The sequence below is a fragment of the Mobula birostris genome, chromosome 2 (assembly GCF_030028105.1).
Source record: "Mobula birostris isolate sMobBir1 chromosome 2, sMobBir1.hap1, whole genome shotgun sequence".
NCBI lineage: Eukaryota > Metazoa > Chordata > Chondrichthyes > Myliobatiformes > Myliobatidae > Mobula > Mobula birostris.
In genome coordinates this window covers 194,933,732-194,958,981 of record NC_092371.1, presented here as the reverse complement: position 1 = coordinate 194,958,981, position 25,250 = coordinate 194,933,732, and the positions used below count along the sequence as shown (strand labels likewise).

At 43.4% G+C, this 25,250-nt stretch overlaps 1 protein-coding gene across 1 annotated transcript in view; it reads right to left on the bottom strand.

Moving 5' to 3' along the window:
- ddx1 (DEAD (Asp-Glu-Ala-Asp) box helicase 1) overlaps positions 1-25,250 on the bottom strand; it is a 45,195-nt gene that overhangs the window by 2,359 nt on the left and 17,586 nt on the right. The window contains exons 13-24 of the mRNA XM_072251280.1: positions 24,612-24,750; positions 23,243-23,303; positions 22,462-22,560; positions 21,384-21,473; positions 18,957-19,142; positions 18,665-18,716; positions 17,069-17,215; positions 16,898-16,989; positions 8,899-8,971; positions 8,746-8,818; positions 8,594-8,636; positions 773-868 (exon numbers count right to left, since the gene is read on the bottom strand). Coding sequence (XP_072107381.1) covers positions 773-868; positions 8,594-8,636; positions 8,746-8,818; positions 8,899-8,971; positions 16,898-16,989; positions 17,069-17,215; positions 18,665-18,716; positions 18,957-19,142; positions 21,384-21,473; positions 22,462-22,560; positions 23,243-23,303; positions 24,612-24,750 — 1,151 coding nt within the window. The remainder of the gene's footprint in view (positions 1-772; positions 869-8,593; positions 8,637-8,745; positions 8,819-8,898; positions 8,972-16,897; positions 16,990-17,068; positions 17,216-18,664; positions 18,717-18,956; positions 19,143-21,383; positions 21,474-22,461; positions 22,561-23,242; positions 23,304-24,611; positions 24,751-25,250) is intronic.

Here is a 25,250-nt window from a genome sequence, read left to right as displayed (position 1 = left end):
GTCATGCCCTTTCAGAATCTTCCATATTTTAATAGACATCTTACTCTGTGGACAGGCTTATTTTGGCCAACCTTTTCACTTTCCAGGAACAAAGATGGAAATGCAGCACAGATTAACTTTTTCTTTTAAAAAAAACAGGAGTTGGATCAGGAGATGTGGTCAATTCTGCTCTTAAATATACAATCTAGTAAACCTTCTACTTGAATAGCTGTGGTTCCACTCTGATTTAACGTGAACATGAATGAGTTATTTTGGATTATTCATACCTTGTTCTGGAGGTAAAATAACCCTATTAGAATCTAATCATGTAGTTTCAACACTGTAGAAAAGATACCCATTTTCATTTGGGAACAAAACAAATTATGCAGCCTCAAGGTGTGCTTATTAGCAGTTATAAATACCTTAGCATGACGACAGACAGCATAGAGTCAAATATATGAACTTATGGATCATGCTTTTGCAAGGAAATTTCACAGCATAATATCCTTACCCCCATGTTCTAGATGGCCAACTTTACCATAATTGGTAATTAAATGTTTTAACAGATTAATCCTCATTATTGTTTATTACATTTAGAACCAGTTCAAAGGTTACCCATTTTCAAAGCTCAAAATGTCTGGTTGCCTTAAAGAGAAGTTTAATATTTAGATGTACAGTGTGAACATCACAGAAAATTGCAAAATGACTTTTTAAAAAATATTGATAATATTTTGACAACAGCAACCTAAAAAGTAAATGTCTGTAAGATACAAAATATAGTAAATTAATGTACCTGCACTTCATTGTACCAAATGGTACATCCGCCTTGATCTTTCAGCCTGGTATTATAGCAACCTCTTCCACGGCTTGGACAGGAATGATACCAGACCTATAAATGGTTATAAACGTAAATGACTTTCCTTGTCAGTAGTTTCTAAATGCTGGCTACGTGAACAGAATGGAATAAGCTCAGCAGACATTGGATTCAGGGAAACTTGCTGTGTGAATTCAGAATTAGGTTGCCCACAGAAGGCAAAAGGTGATAGAACACGGAGTGGATTCTACCTGGAAATCCACAATTAGTGGTGTCCACAGAGATCTCCTTGCGTCATTCTGCACTTCCTCATCCAAGTCATTTATAAAGATCTCAAAGTTTAGTAGTGGAGCCATGCATAGTGTAGAAGATTGTTGCAGGTTACAATGGTACATCGACAGGATGCAGAGCTGGGTTGAGAAGTGACAGATGGAGTTCACTCCAGAGAAGTGCAAAGTGATACACTTTGGAAGGTCAAACTTGAAGAGAGAGTGAAAGGTTAAATGGCATGATTCTTAGCAGTTCTTAATAGAGGGATCTTCGTGTCCACTTCCTTAGATCCCTCAAAGTTGCTAAGCAAGTTGATAGGGTGGTTAAGAAAGCAAATAACGTGATGGCCTTCATTAGTTCATGAGATCTAAAAACATGAGGTAACGTTGCTCTCTGTAAGACTCTGGTTTGACCACCCTTGCTGTGTTCAGTTCTGGTTGTCTCATCATAGGAAGGATGTGGAAGATTTACCAAAGCACTGTCTGGATTAGAGAGCATGTCTTATGAGGAAAGGCTGAGCAAGCTAGTGCTTTTCTCTTTAGAGCAAAGGAGAATGCAAGGTAACTTGATAAGAGGCATCAATTGAGTGGACAAGCCATCGCCTTTTTCCCAGAGTGGCAATGACTAATACAAGAGGGCATAATTTTAAGGGAATTGGAGGTGAGTATGTTGGGGGGCGGGGGATGATGTCAGAGGTAAGTTTTCTTTTACACAGAATACATGGGAAGAGGTATATTGATGTGTGCGGGAGAGTATATTGATAGGTTGCATCACAGAGTGGAATGGAAACACCAACACCCTTGAATGAAAAATCCTACAAGTAGTGGATATGGCCCAGTCCATATCAGTTCAAGCCTTCCCCCACCACTGAGCACTTCTACATGAAGTGTTGTCACAGGAAATCAGCATCCATCATTAGGGAGGTGGTACAGGAGCCTCAGGACTCACAACAGCAGGTTCAGGAACAGTTATTACCCCTCAACCATCAAGCTCTCCACTCGACTTCACTTACCCCATCACTGAAATGTTTCCAGAACCTAAGGATTCACTTTCAAGGGTTCTTCATCTCATGTCCTTGATATTTATTGTTTACTTGTTATTATTATATTTATCTTTTTGTATTTGCGAAGTTTGTTGCTTTTTGCACACTGGTTGAATGCGCAATTGGTGCAGTTTTTCATTGATTCTATTATGGTTACTACTCTATTACGGATTTATTGAGTATGCCTCATAGAAAATTAATCTCGGGGTTGCATATGACTTATAAATTTACTTCGAACCATTTTTGAACTTTGAATTGTGATTTGCAGGGTTCAGGGTGGTAGGAAAGTGTAGGTCCATAGTTCTTTACCAACCTGACCCCACTACAAAGTACTAGCCTCTGACAATAAAAATTCACGGCAAGAGTCTAAATGAACAGATCATTTTACACATCTTGAGAACCAACTCTCAGTGAAGCAAGCACCAAAAATAAAATTCTAAACACAAGAGGTTCTGCAGATGCTGGATGCTTTCAATGTACCAATACAGTTTTGGGTATAAGGAAAAGAATTTTCAAATATCAACGCCTAGGCAAATGCACAAAACCCACACTCTATCAGGCAACAGTGCACTCCTGTATTATTTTGTAGGAAAATATCATCACCCATTTCTCTGCAAAATCCTTCAAAGTCACTGCAGACAGAGGCTAATATCAGCGTCATCTCCAAAGCCAACAACCCTAGCACTGACACCCTAGTTATACAGTTGGCTACACGGGCATTCGCATGCCATTCAGACTCAAAGAACAAGGACTCTTGAACTTGGGTCATGGGAAGGCAGTCAGAGAATAGGATTCAAGGATGTGCTTGTGGCGACCCACTTTCTAGCACCCACGAACCGGCTCACAAAACAGCGCGCGCAGGCAGAGGGCCAGCCCCAAAAAGGGCGCCAGGCCATCTTCACCAGCAGGGGGAAAATCCCGCGCGCGGAAAGGGTCTGGGAATATGCATTCCCCACAGCAGTCCCGCCCCAGGGAGGGCGGGAACGGGAAGGCTTTAAAGCAGGCCGCGAAGTTTGAATAAATCTCTTTATCGCAACTTCAACTCCCGACTCCGTGTGGTTATTCTAGCGCTGTCTGTAGCACACCGCTACATTTGGTGACCCCGACGGCCCAAACGATATTTGGGCCAGAGATGACCGACGCCGCATCCGTTCACGCAGTTTCGTTACAACTGCCAAGCTTCTGGCCGCTGAGACCCCGTCTGTGGTTGGAACAGGCAGAAGCACAATTCCACATTCGGCAGATAACCTCGGAGTCCACTCGCTACTACTATGTGCTGAGCTCTCTCGACCAAGAGACTGCTGCACAAGTTGAGGAGTTTATACAGTCGCCCCCGGAGAACGGCAAATACACAGCATTCAAAGACCTGCTCATAAGGACTTTTGGACTCTCACGGTGCGAACGAGCACGCTGCTTAATGCACCTGGATGGTTTGGGAGACAGGCCGCCGTCAGCATTAATGAACGAAATGCTGGCCCTGGCTGAAGGACACAAACCCCGCCTCATGTTTGAGCAGGCGTTCCTAGAGCAACTGCCAGAGGACATACGCCTGCTGCTGTCCGACACAGATTTCAGCGACCCCCGGGAGGTGGCGGCCCGAGCAGGTGTGTTGTGGAATGCCAAGAAGGAGAGAGGGGCATCCGTTGCACAGATCACCAAGCCGCGTGCCCAACGACAGACCAGACCAGGCCCGGCAGCAGAGCCCAACGAACAATGGTGCTTCTACCACCAGCGGTGGGGCACAGAGGCCCGCCGCTGTAGACCACCCTGCAAATTCCCGGGAAACGCCAAGGCCCAGCTGCCGCCGATTGCTACGGTGGCTGGCCATCAGGACAGCCTCCTGTACGTCTGGGACAAGCAGTCGGGACGCCGATTTTTGGTCGACACCGGAGCAGAGATCAGCGTTTTACCTCCAATGAGTTACGACACCCGCAACAGAGAACCCGGACCCACCCTGAGGGCCGCAAATGGCAGCACAATACGAACCTACGGCACCCGCACGGTGCGGCTACAGTTCAGCTCCAGCCGGTTCACGTGGGTCTTCACACTGGCCGCCGTGGCCCAACCACTCCTGGGAGCGGATTTTCTGCGAGCCCACAGCCTGCTGGTCAACCTGCAAAGGAAGCGATTTGTCCACGCCAAGACTTTTCAAACGTTCTCCCTGGGTGAAGCAAAGTTGCCAGCCCCACACCTGGACTCCATCACGCTGTCCAATGATGAATTCACCAGGGTCCTGGCGGATTTCCCATCAGTATTGACACCGCAGTTCACGGCAGCCATGCCCAGACACGGAGTACAGCACCACATCCCGACCCAGGGACCAGCCCTCCACACCCGTGCTCGAAGGCTTCCCCCGGACAAGCTCCGACTGGCGAAGGAGGAGTTCAAGAAGATGGAGGAATTAGGGATCATACGACGGTCCGACAGCCCATGGGCCACCCCCCTGCACATGGTGCCCAAGGCAACGGGGGGCTGGAGACCGTGAGGTGACTACCGCAGACTGAACGAGGCTACAACGCCAGACCGCTACCCTGTGCCGCACATTCAAGACTTCGCAGCAAACCTACACGGCGCAAGGATCTTTTCCAAGGTAGACCTCGTCCGGGGATACCATCAAATCCCTGTACATCCGGACGACATCCCCAAAACAGCACTCATCACCCCGTTCGGACTTTTCGAATTTCTCCGAATGTCGTTTGGTCTAAAGAATGCCACACAGACTTTCCAGCGGTTAATGGACACGGTGGGATGCGACCTGGACTTTGCATTCATCTATTTAAATGACATCCTCATAGCCAGCAGTAGTTGGCAGGAGCATCTGTCCCACCTCCCCCAGCTCTACTCCCGCCTGAGCGAATTCGGCCTTACAATCAACTCAGCCAAATGCCAGTTCGGACTCGATACCGTCGACTTCCTGGGCCACAGGATTACTAAAGACGGGGCAACCCCACTGCCTGCCAAGGTACACACGGTCTGCAACTTCCCCCGACCCAACACAATCAAAGGCCTGCAGGAATTCGTGGGTATGGTGAATTTCTACCACTGTTTCCTCCCCTCAGCAGCTCGAACCATGCGCCCCCTGTTCACTCTAATGTCGGGTAAGGGCAAGTACGTTACCTGGGACGAAGAGGCCGCAGCCGCTTTCGTTAAAACCAAAGAAGCCTTGGCAAAATCCGCAATGCTAGTGCACCCCAGAACGGACGTTCCTACTGCTCTCACGGTGGATGCATCCAACACAGCAGTTGGTGGAGTGCTGGAACAACTCATCGAGGGTCGCTGGCAACCCCTGGCGTTCTTCAGCAAACACCTACGACCACCAGAACTCAAATACAGTGCTTTCGACCGGGAGTTATTGGCACTATATCTGGCAATCCAGCATTTCAGGTACTTCTTAGAAGGTAGGCCCTTCACCGCGTTCACAGACCACAAACCTTTGCGTTCATGAAGGTGTCCGACCCCTGGTCGTCCTGCCAGCAGCGACATCTGTCCTACATCTCCGAGTACACGACGGACATCCGGCATGTCTCTGGAAAGGACAACGTCGTGGTGGACGCACTATCCAGACCTACCATACAGGCCCTGTCCCAGGGGGTGGACTATGCAGCGCTGGCAGAGGCACAGCAGACAGACGCTGAGATCCCCAGTTACAGGACTGCAGTCTCCGGTTTACAGCTCCAAGACCTCCCCATAGGTCCAGGTGAGAGGACCCTACTGTGTGACGTAGCTACCCGCCAACCCCGCCCCGTCGTCCCAGCAGCCTGGCGCCGGCGGGTTTTCGAATCCATTCACAACTTAGCGCACCCCTCTATCAGGACAACCGTCCGGCTGGTCTCCAACAGATTCGTGTGGCATGGGCTTCGTAAACAGATCAGTGAATGGGCCAAAACGTGCATGCAGTGCCAAACGGCCAAGGTGCAGTGGCACACCAAGGCTCCGACGCAGCAGTTCGAACTCACCCGCCGGAGGTTTGACCACATTCATGTGGATATCGTGGGACCCCTGCCAGTGTCACGAGGAGCGCGGTACCTCCTAACTATGACAGACCAGTTCACCAGATGGCCAGAGGCAGTCCCGATCACCAACACCACCTCCGAATCCTGCGCCCGAGGACTGATCGCAACCTGGGTAGCCCGCTTTGGGGTGCTGGCCCACATTACCTCCGACAGGGGCGCCCAGTTCACCTCCAGCCTGTGGTCGGCTATGGCCAGCCTTTTAGGATCGCAGCTACACCACACAACTGCCTACCACCCACAGTCGAACTGACTAGTGGAGCGTTTTCACCGTCACCTGAAGTTGGCTGTCATGGACCTGGAGGGGCCGAACTGGATGGACGAATTTCCCTGGGTCCTGCTCGGAATCCGCAAGGCGCCCAAAGAGGATCTGCACACCTCGTCGGCCGAGTTGGTGTACGGCGCACCCCTGGTAGTCCCAGGAGGGTTCATACCAGCCCCAAGGGGGCAAGAGGAAGAACCCGCAGCAGTCCTGGACAGACTACGGGAGAGGCTCGGTAACCTTGTCCCCATCCCCACTTCACAGCACAGACAGAGCCCAACCTGCGTACCCAAAGACCTGCAGGACTGTAAGTTTCTTTTTGTACGACGGGGCGGACACCGGGCACCAATACAGCAGCCCTATGAGGGGCCGTTTAAGGTGATCAGGAACAACGGGTCCACGTTCGTGCTGGATATTGGGGGGAGAGAGGAGGTTTTCACGATGGACCGACTCAAACCAGCCCATGTGGACTTGGCACAGCCGGCCCAGGCTCAGGCACCGCAGTGCCGGGGCAGACCTCCCAAACAGAGGCCGATCCAGACTGTGGACATTGGGGGAGGTATCGCCGGTTCTGGGGGGGGGGGGGGCTATGTGGCGACCCACTTTCTAGCACCCACGAACTGGCTCACAAAACAGCGCGCGCAGGCAGAGGGCCGGCCCCAAAAAGGGCACCAGGCCATCTTCACCAGCAGGGAGAAAATCCCACGCGCGGAAAGGGTCTGGGAATATGCATTCCCCACAGCAGTCCCGCTCCAGGGAGGGCGGGAACGGGAAGGCTTTAAAACAGGCCGCGAAGTTTGAATAAATCTTTTTATCGCAACTCCAACTCCCAACTCCGTGTGGTTATTCTAGTGCTGTCTGTAGCACATCACTACATGCTCAAAATGGAGAAAGAATATTTAGAATGATACAAGAACCCTGAAGTTACACATCAGGAACACTTGGAAACCCTGCCCATGTTGAGGAAGAAAGAAGAGGGAAGGTACAAAAATGCATGAACCAGTGAGACAGATTTAAAATTACCTATATGTAAAAAATAAAAGGATGAGCTAAATTTAATTCAGGTCCTTGTCTGACAAGAAAAGGTTATGTTGGGCAACAAGGAAATGGCAGAGAAATTATAATTGACTTGTGCCCATCTTCACAGAAGACAGTTTCTTGAAATGGATCAAAGTTCCAAAGAAACTGGAATAATTTTTGACAAATCATAACAATTTGAGGTTATGAGCAGAATACTGCTGATAAAGATGAACCTTTTGATGTGACACACATGGATTTTTATATGGTTTTCAAAAAGGTTAGATAAAAGAGACGAGGGATTTAGAATCTTGAGAGAAGATCGCAATGAAAAGTATTAAAATCTAACTGGGTTTGGGAGTACAGATGCTTGGTTCATGCCTAATTTCAGTGGATGTCTAGAAATAGGGGGCTGTCTCACCGAAAGGAGTCGACAAATGAGAAATAGATTCCCTTGTGCTGTGAATATACCTTTGGAATTTTATACCCAATAGGGTATTGAATAGGGCTTACTTACTGACTACATGTCAAAGAGATCAGTAGACTTTTACATATTGAGGAAACCAAGGGAACTGTGTTAGTGCAGATAAAGGAACAACCATTAGTGAATGAACTGACTTCTTTTTCTGGGTGTATCTTGAAGAAGCTTTGAAAATCGAAGAATATGATATAGTGCAAAATCTAAGAAGTAGTTTCCTTAGGACCAATATTGACTGTGAAATGATGGGTGTGGGAGATAGAAACTGTCAGGCTTAAGCTGAGGAAAGTGACATGTTAATATCTGAAGAACAAGGTGCTAAAATCAATTTTGGACAACTCAGAGGGACAATGGCAGTCAGTGAAGTATGGTGGAAAAGACATGAATACAGGTAAAGTCATCATTTCAGAAGTTAAAGATAATATGTTAAAGTTTATTATTTTCTGGGTTTATCATATACTATAGATTTTCAAAAGCATTAAAGAATGATATTATGAGTATACTCTGCAAGGGTTTTTCACAGGTTTGATTTTAAAGTAAAGAACTGCGCAATAAATACCATCCGACCAATGTCCAAAGCAATTTGCTACTTACATAAGTTATAAGCAGCTGTCAGAAAAATTAAAATAGCAGTTACTTCATATTAAAAGCTGCTCACTTACAGGCATTATAATGTAAAATCACTTAAAAAATAAAACATCTCAAACAACAAATTGATTACCTTTTCCTTCTCGGATGCCACCAAGGAAATGGCTAAACCCATTCTAAATACAAAAAAAAATGGGTTACTTAGTTGCATTAAAAATAATCAAGATAAAGAATTGTATTATGAATGGCACAAAAAATTGCATTAACACAATTTTGGTGTCTTACCTGTCAGCTCTTCCTACTCTTCCAATCCGATGAACATAGTTTTGTTTTTCATCAGGAAGAGTCACATTAATCACTACATTTGAAAATTTAAAAAAAATTAGTATTGTGAAAAATTAAAACAGCAACAATACAACTATTAGATAATTCACTTACCATAAGGAACACCACGAATATCAATCCCTCTGGCAGCAACGTCAGTACAGATCAGCAATCTTACATCCATTTTCTAAAATCCAAAAATCATCAATATATTCAGTTTACAGGCTTCAAGATTTTGCTTAACTGCTATACTCTGAACAGAACATGATGAGTGAATGCTATGCTGCCATTCCAAGCTGTATATCTTCACTGATTTCCAATAAGACAACAAGCAGTTCTTCAAGATTATACAAATGAAAAGCCCATTAATGAATTTTCAGATTTATCAGACAATTTGATTAACTAGTTTCAGAACTGTTCTGTGGTGAAGTTGCCTTCTGGCATAAGTGTTTCCATCCAATGAAATGAACAGCACTAAACATTGACCTTCGAAGATTGAAGTGGACATCTTCGTGTGCAGCTGCAGGAGACGGTCAAGGTCCTCCTATGTTTAATTGTGGCAATACACATGAAGAGTTCAGAACTTGAGAGAATTATTGGAGGTGTCTTTGGGTAGTCCATATTACAGCAGAGGTAGTGCAGGATGTCTTAAAATACAAACGTTTGTATATGAGGATAGACAAATCTCTAGGGCCTGATCAGGTATGTGCAAGAATGCTTTGGAAAGCTAGAGAAGAAACCGGCTGAGATACATGCATCGTCATGAGAGACATGTGGAGTGCGGAAGACACCGGGGCGGCTAATGACATGCCGTTATTTAAGAAAAGCTGAAAAGGGAAATCTGAGAACAAAAAAACTACTTGTTCAAAAAAACTATCAGATTCATTAGACGTGTTCTCTCACACACTGACTATCCCTAATCAACACTGTCTGTGGTAGGCAAGTTACTAAAGGGGATTCTGAGAGATAAGATAATATATTCATTTGAAAAGACAGGGTTGATTAGGGATAGTTAGTATGTGAGAGATACGTCTAATGAATCCGATAGTTTTTTTGAACAAGTAGTCAAGAAGATCAAAGAGATCAGGACAGTAGATGTGGTCTACATCAGTAAGGCCTTTGATTTGGCTCTGCATGGTAGGCTATGGAAAGTTAGATCACGTTGGACCCAGGTACAGGTGGGTAAGTTGATACACAACTGGCTTGATGGTATGTGATACAGTATGTGATGTTGGAAGATTGCTTCTGGAATCGGAGACCTACGACTAGAGTTGTTCTCCAAGACTTGATGCTAGGCTCACTGCTATATGTCATCTACAGCAATGATTCGGATAAAAATAAACAAAGCATGGTTCGTAAGTTTGCAGGGGACACAAAAAATAGGTAGTGCCATAGTCAATGAAGAAAGCTATCAGGAATTATAGAAGGATCTTGATCAGCTGTGTAAGTGGGCCAAGGAATGGAACATTAAGCTTAATTTGAGTAAGTGAAAGATGTTGCATTTTGGGAAGATAAATGAGGGCAGGACTTTCAAAGTGAATGGTAGGGCTCTGGGGAGTGCTGTAGAACAGAGGGACCCAGGAGTGCAAATACATGGTTTCCAAAAAGTGGTATCACAAGACAGAATGGCAAAGGTGTTTTTTGGCATGTCACCCTTCAGTTAGGGCACTGAGTACAGAATATTCAGTTGCAATTGTATCAAAATGTTGGTGAGGCCACATATGGAATACTGTGCTTAGTTTTGATTAACCTGCTTTTGGAAAGTTGCCATTAGGCTGGAAAGAGTGTAGAGGAGATTTACCAGTTTGTGACTGGGACGTGTGGCACTGAGTTAGAGTGATTGAGCACGTTGGTACTTTATTCACTGGGGAGGTAGGACAATGAAGGGTGATTTTAAAGATGCATTTAAGATTATGAGGGGTAGAGATTGTGCACATTGACTCTTTTTCCCTAGGGTTTGGGATTCAAGAACCAGAGGACAAAAGTTTACGATGAGGGGGAAGAGATTTACTCAGAACCCAAGGACAACTCTTTCACCAAGAAAGTGGTCTGTATATGGAATGAGCTGCCAGAGGAAGTGGTTGATGCAGGTGCATTAACAACATTTACAAGGCATTTAAGCAGGTACATGTTAAGAAAGGCTTGGAGGGATATGGGCCAAAAGCAGGCAAATGGGACTAGCTTAGATGGGAATCTTGGTCGGTATGGACCAGTTGGGTCACAGGGCCAGTATCCTGTATGACTCTATGACAGCTCTGACACTCCAGATGGGTGGTGGCCTTTTCAATTGTTTTGTGAGTGAGGCTTGTTCTTCTTGCTACCTCATATTATGCCTTTACATTAAGGAGTACCAATTTGCCATTGAAGGTCTGCAGTGATAGATAGAAATAGTTATTTTAGAAGTTTTCCACTTCAGCAACAGGATGAGCTAAGTGTATACATCTTGAGGTTACTGATGAATGTAAACAACACACAATTGACCACAAATCCTTGGACAATGTAACAAAGAAATTAGCACAATAGCCAGATTTCTAAAAATACAACAGCAAGTTTCACATGATCTCAGCTTAAAGTTGGTTCAATATATAAATGAATACTCATTACTTGAGTAAACATTGAATTCTTCATATTTAAAAGCTACAAGTTATCAATTACCAGATGTTTCAAATGTTTACAAAATAAATTAGTTTTTCCTCAAAGAACTGACGCTATGGAGCTCGTCCAAGACATAAAATGAAACCATCGCTTTAATACAAGATTTTGTAGCTTTTGTTACTGGCTGTTAAGTCATTTTGCCCTTTTTCTACTTAATCACATAAAGCAACCACTAGCATCTAGTAAGTGAAAGGTAAAAAAAAAGCTGCATTTGATGCAGTTTAAAGCAGAAAATGTGCGAAACAATTAACAGATCAAGCAGCATCTGTGGACGTAAAACTGTAAGCTTCTGACAAAGAATCTTCATCTTGAAACATTAACTGCCCACAGACATTTCCCATCTTGCTGAGTGTTTCCAACATTTTCAGCTCTTATTACTTCACATTAGCATTTGAACTGAATACACATTTAAGCACACTGAATCACTGATGACGATTTTCTTAGAATTACATTTTTTTTAAGAAGTTATTTACTTTGAAAAACTACTCAACACCTAGTGTTAAATCTTATTTTTAGAAAAATCACACAAGTAAAATACAATAACAATAGTCATGCATTGAGAGTGTGACAAGAATACACATAAATTAAGATGTTAGCTGGCCTGGGCTGGCACCGGTGGGATCAGCCGTTGGTCTGCCACCTGTCTTCAGGAGAAAGAAAGATAAGGGAAACAATGGAGCAGCATTTGGAGATGTTAATGAAGGGACGGGAGAGAGTAACAGAAGGAGAGCTGTCAAGATCGGCTCCCCCTTTGAACCCTGAACTGTTTGAAGTGATGGACAGGCGATACCCCAGCAGGGGGATAAAAAGGGACAGGTTCGCTAAGGTGACACACACACACGACACCCCGAGGTAACGAGACCCTGGAAGCGGTGCATCTCCCTCAAGTCGGTGGGAAGTTTTGGACGGCTAGTCGCGGGACAAGCCATAGACGCACAGGGTAGAAAGGCACGATCGGCGGGAACCTGGTGTGTGTCCACCCTTGCCTGGGTGCCAGGTTCACCGCAGAGAAACGATCGTATCTGGAAACGGAGAGGTGACCTCAGATGACATTACAAAGGGCTCGCACGAAAGCTGACTGAGAAGAATGTCGAAGGTCTGTGTGGAAGCCGTTTGAATATTGATTCGTTTTGCTCTCTCTCTCCTTCCCCCCACTGTCCATCTCCCACGGCAGCGATTACTGCGAACTGAACTGAAGTAAATTGAACTGAACTTTGCGTCACTTTGTAACTGGTCATTTACTCCTAGACAATGATAGAGCTTGATTGATCCTGTTATCTTAATTCTATGTACATGTGTGTTTATCATTGCTGAACTGTTGCATTTATTATCCTTTTGATTAGAGTACTGTGTTGCTTGTTTCTTTAATAAAACTTCCTTAGTTCTAGTAATCCAGACTCCAACTGAGTGATCCATTTCTGCTGGTTTGGCAACCCAGTTACAGGGTATGTAACATAAGTGGGGGCTCGTCCGGGATTTTGAACGCTAAATTTGGGACGGAGTAAATTGATTGGGTTAAAATTCCCGAAAGAAAGAAAAGACAAACAGCAGAAATGGAGGCTGAGGAATTTATAAAGGTGCTGACCTTTGAGGCATTAGAGGATGCCAGGAAAATGGAATTGGTAGCTGTGGCCAAATGGTTGAATCTTGCTAAGGGGAAGTCGACCATGAGGAGAGAGGAGATACACAGCGCTATTGTAGAGCACTATGTATCTAAAGGTGTGTTTCCCCAAGGCGAGCTAGAGGTGGGGGGGGGGGGGGGAGAGAGAGAGAGAGAGAGAGAGAGAGAGAGACACACACACACACACACACACACACACACACACACACACACAGGTGGAGCGAGAGGAGAAACAGAGGGAAAGGGAAGTCGAGCTGGAGAAGTTAAGGATAAGGGCAGAGCAGGGGCCCGTGCCGAACCAAGGTGGAGGGTTCCGGGCGACCCAAGAGGTTAGGCTGGTTCCCCCATTTGACGATACCGACGTGGATCGGTACTTTCTCCATTTCGAAAAAGTTGCTACAAGTCAGGACTGGCCGAGGGATAAGTGGGCTGTTTTGCTTCAGAGTGTACTGAAAGGGAAAGCCCAACAAGCTTACTCAGCTTTGTCCGCGGAAGATGCCCAGACGTATGAGGTGGTGAAAGAGGCCATCCTCAGGATTTATGAGTTGGTCCCGGAGGCATACCGGCAGAGGTTCCGGAATGCGAGGAAGCAGTGGGACCGCACGTATTTAGAGTTTGCCCGTGAGATGCAGACATGTTGTGAGTGTTGGTGCGCCTCGAAGGGGGTAGAGGGGGATTATGACAGACTGCTACAGCTGATCCTGATTGAGCAGTTTAAAGGTTGTGTCCCTGAGGGTATGAGACCCTACCTAGATGAGAAAGAGGCAGCCACGTTAGCTGCATCTGCTAAGTTAGCGGATGAGTATGTGTTGACGCATAAAATGAAGTTTGCCCCGAGTAAAGGCTACCAGAAGGGTAGTCAGGACAGCGGGAAGAGTCCGCCAGAAAAGTCAGAAAGTAAGCCGGGGACTAGTGAGAAGGATAAGGTAGACCGGGAGCAGTCTGGTAGGAAGTCTCCTGGGGTCCTCTGTTATAATTGCAGGAAAGTCGGACACTTTGCGTCCAGGTGCTTTGCCCCAAAGAAGGAGATGGGAAAAGGAAAAACGGCGATTTTGACTGGCTGTATCGAGCTGGTAAACGAACCGCTAGGAAAGGACAGGTCTGCCAAAGTTCGGGAAGGGCACGAGAAGTTTATCTCGGCCGGATTGGTGTCAGTGAAGGAGGGGTTAAAACCAGTCCCAGTGCGGATCTGGAGAGACACGGGAGCGTGTCAGTCGCTAATACTGAAGAGTGTATTAGAGTTTAGCTCAGAGACCCAGACTGGGGAGGTCCAGGTCAAAGGTATCAGGGAAGGGACAGAGGCAGTCCCTTTGCACCAGATACACTTACAAAGCAACCTGGTCTCTGGACTAGTCACGATCGGGGTGAGGCCCGAATTACCGATGAAAGGCGTGGAAGTCTTGCTCGGTAATGACCTCGCCGGGGGAATTGTGTTCCCAGCCGTGAGATTGACAGGTCAGCCTGCCAGCATTGAGGCCCCGCCCATGGCTCACAGGTTCATCACGGGACTGCGGTAGTAAATTTAGCTGAGACGTTTCTGCCAGCCTTGTACGAGAAGGGGGTAGAAAGTGAAAAGAAGGAGTGTAGTGAAACAAGAGGTAGTGAGGGAACTGAGACAGACTTAGCATTAGCCAGGAAAGAATTTGTGCAGGCACAGGAGCGAAATGAGCCGCTGTTGGTTTTGGTGGAGGAGGAAGTGCTAAGGAAGAAAGGGAGACCAAGTACCGTACCCGCAGATGAGGAATGGGGGGTGGTGCAAAAGAGTTATGGGGATGAGATTTTTAACCTGGCCCACAAGGTACCCCCCGGTGGACATTTTGAGGTGCTGGAGGAAACAGTTGGTGGAATCATGAAAGAGGTTTACCGGCTGCACCGGAGGAAGGATGTTATTGATTATGGCCGACGCGAACTGAGACGGTCACAGGCTTTTGATATGCTAACAAACCTAGTCAGTGTTAGCGCGGAAATCAATGAAGCTAGGGTCCCCCGATAAGAGAAAAAAACCATTTTGAAAAGATGAGTATGGTATCGACCAGATGGGAGAAGGCTATTGTTTTGGCCAGCTCTGCTGATGTCTTTCCCTTAATCCCCGAACAAAGCGACTCTTTAGGAGAAGTAATTAAACGACTCGCACACGTGTGTTTGATTATCCCGAGGCGATGCAAAGAACTGGGATGCTGGGTGGTGTCTGTTACACTAGGTCAGCCTAGCGAGCAACCCTCCTATAGAATGAGTAATTCAGTGACGAAAGGGCTGACGAATGCAGAGGTGTGTATTGGCGATGTAATACGGCTGTCTGAAGCCAGCTTGATAGTGAACCTTGAGAAAAATGAGTTCGGCCACACGAAGGTCACTTACCTGGGAATTGTGGTGACACAGGGGCAGCTGGCAGCGATGCAAGCTACAGTGCGGGCTATCTCTGACATCCCAACCCCGACAGACAAGAGGGCCCTCAGAAGGCTCTTGGAGATGTTGGGGTACTGTAGGAAGTTTTGCAATAACTCTGCGGTTACTACCCCTCCCCCTCCTACTAAGCCCTTGCGAGAGAAAACTAAGTCGGAATGGGACGACCCTTGTTATTGTGGTCTGGGACGAAACCCAATGAGAGGTTACATTGATCACAATTCATCAGTGTTTTTGGCCACTATGAAGTTTGTTAAGTTGGAGCCTGGTCTAAGGGTTTATTAATAACACATATAAAAGGAACAGAAAATGTGATGGCTGACTGTCTGTCAGGTGTTGACAACTTCAAATTCACTGTATTAGCCAAATAGCTGATAAAGATGTATATTTGTGTGTATCAAATAATGTATTCATGTTTGTAATTTTTACCCCGGTAAAAATCCTTAAAGGTGGGAAGTGTGACGAGAATACACATAAATTAAGATGTTAGCTGGCCTGGGCTGGCACCAGTGGGATCAGCCGTTGGTCTGCCACCTGTCTTCAGGAGAAAGAAAGATAAGGGAAACAATGGAGCAGCATTTGGAGATGTTAATGAAGGGACGGGAGAGAGTAACGGAAGGAGAGCTGTCAAGATCGGCTCCCCCTTTGAACCCTGAACTGTTTGAAGTGATGGACAGGCGATACCCCAGCAGGGGGATAAAAAGGGACAGGTTCGCTAAGGCGACACACACACGACACCCCGAGGTAACGAGACCCTGGAAGCGGTGCATCTCCCACAAGTCGGTGGGAAGTTTTGAACGGCTAGTCGCGGGACAAGCCATAGACGCACAGGGTGGAAAGGCACGATCGGCGGGAACCTGGTGTATGTCCACCCTTGCCTGGGTGCCAGGTTCACCGCAGAGAAACGATCGTATCTGGAAACGGAGGGGTCACGGTCGGTGACCTCAGATGACATCACAAAAGGCTCGCACAAAAGCTGACTGAGAAGAATGTCGAAGGTCTGTGTGGAAGCCGTTTGAATATTCATTCGTTTTGCTCTCTCTCTCTCCTTCCCCCCACTGTCCATCTCCCACGGCAGCGATTACTGCGAACTGAACTGAACTAAATTGAACTGAACTTTGCGTCACTCTGAAACTGGTCATTTACCCCTAGACAACGATAGAGCTTGATTGATCCTGTTATCTTAATTCTGTGTACATGTGTGTTTATCATTGCTGACCTGTTGCATTTATTATCCTTTTGATTAGAGTACTGTGTTGCTTGTTTCTTTAATAAAACTTTCTTAGTTCTAGTAATCCAGACTCCAACTGAGTGATCCATTTCTGCTGGTTTGGCAACCCAGTTACGGGGTACGTAACAAGAGTTAGAATTGCTAAAACATCTTCCAGCTATTTAGCACCAATATATAAACAACATAAAGTAAGTCACAAGTACCTTGAATTTTTCCAAGTTTTGCTTTCTTTCATTTGGCTTTCTATCACCATGCAAACAAACACAAGAGAACTGATGTCCCTTTTTATCTGGGCCTGAAATAGGAAATTGACTTGATGTGAGAAACACACACTCAAAGCAAATAACCAAAACAAGCCTTCAGAACTAACTCACCTCCTCCCATCTGTATAAAATATTGTTCCATATTATCACAGTCAATCTTTGTCCTACAAAAGATGATTGCTTGATCCATCTTGTGTTCTTTGATTGCGCGTACAGTATATTCACCCTTTAGTATTTTAATAGCTTCAGACCACATCTCTAGAGAAGCAATAGAGAAATTAATTAAACAGACAATATAGTATGCAAAATTAAAACTAAACAGTTAAGTGCCAAGAGCAAAACAACAGCAAGGGATCTATAGATAAAAACATCTAACTCCTTCAGTGACTCACGAACAATCTGAAGTGTTGAAAGCAAATTCATGAGTAGGTTTCCCACTGATATCATACCAGTTAACTCTGCAGTTGATGCTGTCATCATTTGATGGGCCCATCATAGCGCCCAAATGTCATCAGAGTTTGTTAGATGAAGCCAGCAACTACAAAAGTACATTCAATAAAAATAGTGGAAAGGTATAAAAGTAACAAAAAATAAGAAAGTTGAGGGAATATCGAAGAGAATGGAACTTAGAAACATAGAAAACCTACAGCACAATACAGGCCCTTTGGCCCACAAAGCTGTAGGTTACTCATGGCCCTCTATCTTTCTGAACTCTATGTACTTGTCCAGGAGTCTCTTAAAAGACCCCATCGTATCTGCCTCCACCACCGTTGCTGGCAGCCCATTCCATGCACTCACCACTCTCTGCGTAAAAAACTTACTCCCTGACATCTCCTCCGTACCTACTTCCACCTTAAAACTGTGCCCTCTAGTGCTAGCCATTTCAGCTCAGAGAAAAAGCCTCTGACTATCCACATGATCAATGTCTGATTGTCATGTTTTCTATGTCTCTATCTAAGTTTGTCTTTCAGTTGGACAATGACGCAAAGCACAATGCCAGAGCAACCATGGAGTAGCTTCAAGTGAAGAAAATTCATGTCCTTGAGTGCTGCAGTCAGTGTCCTGACCTTAACCCAATTGGACATCTCTGGCAAGATCTCATTGTGTCACTGCTCAAGATGAGACTGCGGTGCTGCTCCAGTCCATGCAAAACTGTTATTTACAATGCATGTGGTACGGTTTCATTTAAAAAAAATCTCAAGGGGGAGAATATAATGTTTGTAGAGGAAATTGTGCTTTAGTACAAAATGCCTTACTTAGGTTGAATCAATTCTGAGCACCAAATCTCAGGAAGGATAAACTATCTTTGCAGGTGGTGTACTGAAATTTCACTAGAAGTATACAGAAACTAAAATAATAAATTAATGAGGATAAATTATATCAATTGGTTTCTCTTCCTTCTAGTTTAGGAGGTTGAGGAGTAAGGCAATTATGATGTTGCAAATGATTGTGCTAAGATTTAATAGGATAAAGGAAATTCTTTCCTATGACAGGAGACCCTTTATATATGGAATGTCCTCAAGGTACTAAATGTTCTAACATCTCTCTGAAAAAATTATTTCTTGTGCGTCTTAATGATTTTGAACTCAATTAATGTTCATTGAACTTGAAACTTTCACATTTCAGAATGTCTGCTTGCACAAAATATCAAGTTTTGTAAACTAATTTGACGTGAGGATGTAAAACACATAATGAAATTGTACTGACCAGCAGTATTGGCACCTGGTCTTGTGTTATCTTTAGCATGAACTTCATCGGTCTGAGGAGGAGAAACAAAACAGATTACGTATTTTGACATTCCGCTAATTTATACTTGATGTTTTTTTTTAAGAAGTACATTTCCAAAGGAGTTGGCTAAGTAGGTGGTTTAGAGGGAGGAAAAGGAAGACAATAGTATAAAAGGAACTTTTGTTAAAAAAAAGATCAATGTAAATTGACAAATAACTTTTGTTGAGGTTACAGGCCATGTACACTAAGGCAAGTAATCTATCCTTTTTACCCGGATATGTCGTCCAGATTTCTCCCAGTTTCGATCTGATTTTGGATTAACTCGTACAACAACGTGATGTACAGTTTCAGGAACAGAGTCTTCTCCTTTCAGGTCCACCCAGGTTGGGAAGTGCATGATTTTCTCTGAGAGTTTCTTAACATCAAATGAATGTAGCGTAGCAGAGCAAACAATCACCTAGGTGAAGAATGATAAATAAAAGCCATAATACTCAAAATCGGAAAGGCTAATTTCACAATAATCAAGGAAAATTGCAAACCTGCTATGAATTTGTACTGTAATAGCTCCTGTCATTAGATTTACTGCACACCTACATCATCTTTATAATGAGAAATGCCAATGTGCCAAATGGAATTAATGTTGCAATTATAACTAAAAAAAAGTGGTGCAACTCATTTGGTGCTTCAAGTCTGTTCCACAATACATAAGATTATGGCTAATCTGATCCCGGCTTCAGCTTCACGTTCCTGATGCCTGTCACCGTGATCTTCAGCAGTTAATTAAAAAATATATCTTAACTTTGATTATATTTAATGACTTAGCCACCACACCTCTCCTTGGCATAGAGGGTTCTATAGTGCCTTGATAAAGTATTCAGCTCCTGCAAATATTTTTACATTTTACTATCTTATTTCCTAAATTTAAAATAATATTGAAGTAAGATTTTGATCTAATCTACAAAACATTGTTCATCATATAAATCAAAAGAAAAATTCCAAAACCTGTCAATAATTCATTAAAAATCAAAATAGCGAGGTTGGATAAAGTATTCGTCCTCTTTGTAATTACCATGCTAACTTTCCTCAAGAACAATATATTACCTTACCAACTCACTCAATCTGTTGATGTAAAAAATATTGGAGGATCACCTGTTTTCAATGAATTCATAAGAATAAACACCCCCTCTCATTGTAAGGTCTAACAGCATGGTAGATTTTCAACAGACCAAACCTAAATGAAGGCAAAAGAGCCTTCCAGACAAGGCAGGGAAATGATAAGCACAAATCTGGGGAATGGTACAAGACCAACTCAAAGGCACTGAACATACCTCAGAGCAGTCCATCGTGAAAAAGTGGAAAAAAATATTAAACCATACCGCTTAGGTCAGGGTGTCTCTTGGAACTTAGTCACTGAAGAAGAATAGTACTTGTAAGAGAGACTACTGTGACACCAACAGTCATTCTGAGTAAGCTGCAGAATTCAGTGGCTTCAACTGGAGATGAGTTTTATGGCTCCACAATCTCTAAGACCTTGCACAAAAAGGGTACTTATGGAAAAGTGGCAAGGAAGCATCCCTGGCTGAAAAAAGGGAAGTATATCCTTGCCCTGAAAGATTTTGCAAGATACTGTAAAGACGTGGAAGAAGGATTTGTAGTTGGATGAGACTAAAGTGGAACTTCTTGGCCTCAACATTAAATGGTAGGTGTGGTGAAAATCTAATACTGCACATCAGCCAAGTAACACTATCCCTACAGTAAAATATGGTGGAGGCAGCATCATACTACGTGGATGCTTTCAGCAGCAGGGACTGAAAATCTGGTCAGGGTTGATGGGGAAAAGAATGCTCCTAAAGGCAGACATCCTGGATAAAAACCTGCTAGCCTCTGCCAGAAAGCTTAAATTGGAGAGGAAGTTTGCCTTTCATTAGGACAATGACCCAAAGCACAATGCCAGAGCAACCATGGAGTAGTTTCAAAGAAAGAGAATTCATGTCCTTGAAATGCCGCAGCCAGTGTCCTGACTTTAACCCAATTGAACGTCTCTGGCAAGACCTCAAGATTGCCGTCCACCACTGCTCCCCAACTAACCTGACACAACTTGAGAAATTTGGCAAGGAGGAATGGGCAAATCTTTTTCCATCAAGTTGTGCAAAGCTAATAGAGACAATTCGGTACCCAAAATGACTACTGGCTGTAATAGCTGCGAGAGGTTGTTCGACTAAGTACTGAGCAAAGGGGGATGGGTACTTTGGAATTGTTGACATGTGAGTTTTTACATTTTTCATGCTTTGCCATTTTTCCTGTTTTTGGGCTCAATAGCGATAAAAGGAGCATGTGATCTATAAATAAAAATCCTCAGTTAAATTGATCAAAATCAATACTGTGATACTCAGTTATGTGAACAAAGATTTGGATGCTGAATAATTTTACAAGGCTCTGTAAAAATTCCTCCCAACTCAGTATAAGCAACTCTTTATTTGAAAACTATCTTCCTAGTTTTAGATTCCCACAAAAGCATCAGCATTTCCTTTGCATTTTTCTGTCAAGCCCACTTAGGAATGGGAACTTCCCTAAGATAACACCTCAGTCTTCTCAACTCCAGGAATCAATCTACTGATCATTTCTGAATTGCTTTCAATGTACATATAGGCTTCCATATACAAGAGAGGTATATAGTACATGACTGAATTTGCATTACCTGCAATCTCTTGCCATCAGATGTTATTTGAGGGATCTGAGAATGCATTCTTGTAATGAAGTCAGAGTATCCTTGTGTAAGTAATCCATCCTACAAAACGGCAACCACTTTAGATGTCTCCTTATTAGTCATAATAAAAAACAAAAGATAGAATGGAATTATTCTGAATTGTGTTTAGTTTACTTGTATATCATTTATTCAGAATAGTACTTCAGAATAATTCCATTCTGCCTATACAACAGTTGTAAAAGTTCCTTTTGTTTTGGTTTGCCTACCACCAGCACAAGGATTTTGCATGATTTTGTATAATCCTTTCTTTACATATTGATCCATTTTAGTATAGTTTAAGCAAGAGGCACAGCAACATTAAAACAAAATGCAATACTGTAAAGTGTTGACGAGAACGCACTTCATTTAGAAACACTTCCGGATTTCTCAGAGAATGTAGAATAAACATATAATATGCCCAGCATTAAGTAATAATATTATGAGCCGACTTTGAACACTAAAAAATAATAAATTGGAACAAATAATTGTCCATCTCACCAAGCACCAAATTAGCTGCTGAACATTCACATATGCAATGTTTACCTAAATAAAGGCATCCGTTAGTCTTGCGAAACCATGGATCTGCGCCTGGAAAGTCTTCACTCTCCAGGGCGCAGGCCCGGGCAAGGTTGTATGGAAGACCGGCAGTTGCCCATGCTGCAAGTCTCCCCTCTCAACGACACCAATGTTGTCCAAGGGAAGGGCATTAGGACCCATACAGCTTGGCACCAGTGTCATCGCAGAGCACTGCGTGGTTAAGTGCCTTGCTCAAGGACACAACACGCTGCCTCTGCTGGGGCTCGAACTCACGACCTTCAGATTGCTAGTCCAATGCCTTAACCACTTGGCCACATGCTCACACAATGTTCACCTAACATTGTTTACCTAATGGAATAATTAATAATGAAACAAAGGAAATTTAAAGAGGATGGGGAATGAACAGAAAAATTCAATACCACTGTTAACATAAATATTATTCAATTGAGATTAGGTGATTATGAATTTTTAATTTTGATAAATGATCACTTACAGCTTCATCTAGCACAAAGAACCTAACTTGGGAAAGATTTAGTTTTCCTGTTGAGACAAGGTCATCAACTCTTCCTGGAGTTCCAACAACAATATCCACCTACAAAACAGACACAAATATTTCCATATTGAACTTCAAATGTATCCAGACTTCACTTAAATAACTATATAAAAATAAAGTCTAAGATTATACCACACTTTTCTCATCTTTAAGGTGCATTTTAAAAAAGTCAAATTTTTTTATACTGATTGTAGATGTAGGACAATGCAAGCCACATGAACAATAACTGATAAATGGTCCTTTGTATATTCCTCTTAAAAGACTAATACTTAACAAGGTCAAATTTTAGAAAATGCCAAATGATGAACCAGAGATCATTCAATTGAGTTTGGTCACGTAGCTGTGCTAGCTGATGTTCAACTAAAATCAATGCGTCTCCATCACAACACAATAACTTTAGTATTAGCAGAATACATCTTGTTAATAACAAAAGGGAGTAAAAAGTGTTTTGACGAAAATTAAACTGCATTTTTCTCTAGATAGGAATGAAAATTCTATACTACTTTTCATGACTTGCCCAGTGTGTTTTACAGCCAGTTAAGATGTTCAGAATATCATATGTTCAATGCAAAGAATGCCAATTACAGTTGGTTGAAATTTTTTTTTTAATTCATGCAGAATTTGTTTTTATTACTTTATTCAGCTGACATTTCCAAAAAATGCTAGATAAGTAAGAACCAATATATTTGTAAACAACTCCCAGAAGAACTACGAAACTTACTCCTTGCTCTAGGATAGCCAGCTGATCTTTTGCAGACACACCACCAATAATTAGGAGTTCCCTAAAACAAACATAAACATAAAAACTAAGGAATCTTTCTAGAAGAATAGATAATTAAAAGTTTCCCAAGACCAAAAAAAAAGAGAACATGACCATGACAAGTCATCATTAATCGGTGTTAAGTTGACATTTAACCCAGAGGCTACAGCAAATTAATATACACATTCCTTGCACATCTAATTAAAATTGGCTTTTTTGGGGGCTATTTTTCATATTTCCAGTATGATGAGTGAAGTCTGAACATCTCAGAAGCAATAAAGATGAATTTTCAGATGATGACATCCTGTCTTTTCTGAACTAAACCCTGAAACCTTCCCACATCTGAAGAGGAGAACAGTGGGATGCTAAGACAGAAACACAGAGACTGCAAATGATGTAACTAAAATCAAAATGCTAACTACTGAAGGAGCTCAGCAGTTCCAGTAGCATCTGTGCAGGAAAAGGAATTGTTTCTGTTTGAAACCTGCATCAGGACATAAGATTGGAGAGGGAAGGTAGCCAATATAAAGAAGAGACAGTGAGGGGATGAGAGGGGCTAGTAGATAAGTAGACTGAGAGGTGATGGGCACATGAAGCTGGGTGGAGGGGTGTGACTGGGAGACACGATGGTAGAAGCCAACATAAGAAAAAAAGCAGAGGGACAGATGGAGCCCACTGGGGGGAGTAGAGGATGAAGATGGAGACAGAGGCTGAAGGATGATGAGTGAAGACACAGAGTGCTGGAGTCTGATAAGTTTGGTGACAAAATGAACCATTTAAGGGAGAGATTAGCAGATGGAAGAGTGAGTCAGTAGGTGGATGGAACCAGGAGAGGGAGGGGTGGGAGAGGGAATTAAAAAATTTAAGGACAAGAGGTGAATTTAGGATTGAGAGAGGGGAACACAGGAGGTAGTTACCTAAAGTTGGAGAATTTAATATTCAAACCATTGGGTTGTAGACTATCCACGCAGATTATGAGGTGTGATTCCTTCAGTTTGCACTTGGCCTTCTCCGCTGTTGGAGTGAGGCAAAGGATGGACAGGTTGGTATGGGAATAGGAAAGGGAGTTGAAATTACAAACAACTGATTCAACGATGCCAGCAACGAAGACTGAAAGAGCTCCCAGAGATGTAAAGCTGAAACAGCGATGGACTAAGGTACAAGGATACATTAAAGTTCAACTTCTGAAATGAAACAAGATAATGCCAAAATGAGTGGAGGAGCATCAGTAACAAAATCATCCCTAAATGGAGAGAATGGTGAAACAGAAAAAGAGAGACCAACACATCTGAAGATGGATGTGAAAGAGGAGAAAGAGTATAGAAATTACCTTAGCTTGGGATCAGCAACATTTTTCTTGAATTGCTTGATATTATTGAGCGTTTGTTCTGCCAATTCCCTGGATGGTTCAATGATGAGAGCTTTAGGAGCATTTGGCAAGTTTTTAGCTTGACCCACAAGCGCAGTGCCTGAAAAGAATGAATTAATAACATGAAATTCACAACAGCTGCAAGCATATTTCTATGCACCTGCACTGTGAGAGCAGACTGCAGGGAGAGTTAAAAATGAAGGTATATCATATAATAATTTAGCAAAATTATTAATATGAGAAAATCTGCTGATGCTGGAAATCCAAAGCAACACACACACACACACACACACACACACACAAAACGCTGGAGGAACTTAGCAGGTCAGCAGCATCGATGGAAATAAATAAATAGCAGACGCTTCGGGCCGAGACCCTTCTTCAGGACTGAGAAGGAAGAGGGAAGACGCCAGAATAAAAAGGTGGGGGGAGGGGAAGGAGACAAATTATTTTCCATTTTAAGACATATCCTGAGGCAAGGTAATGTGCAAGGTTTGGAATCTCTGTATCATCCTCCAACTTTCATTTGCTTTCAAACACTTTAATTCCACTTTATGAAATCCTTCTTAAAATCCCTCGTTTCAGTTTCATTCCTCTTTA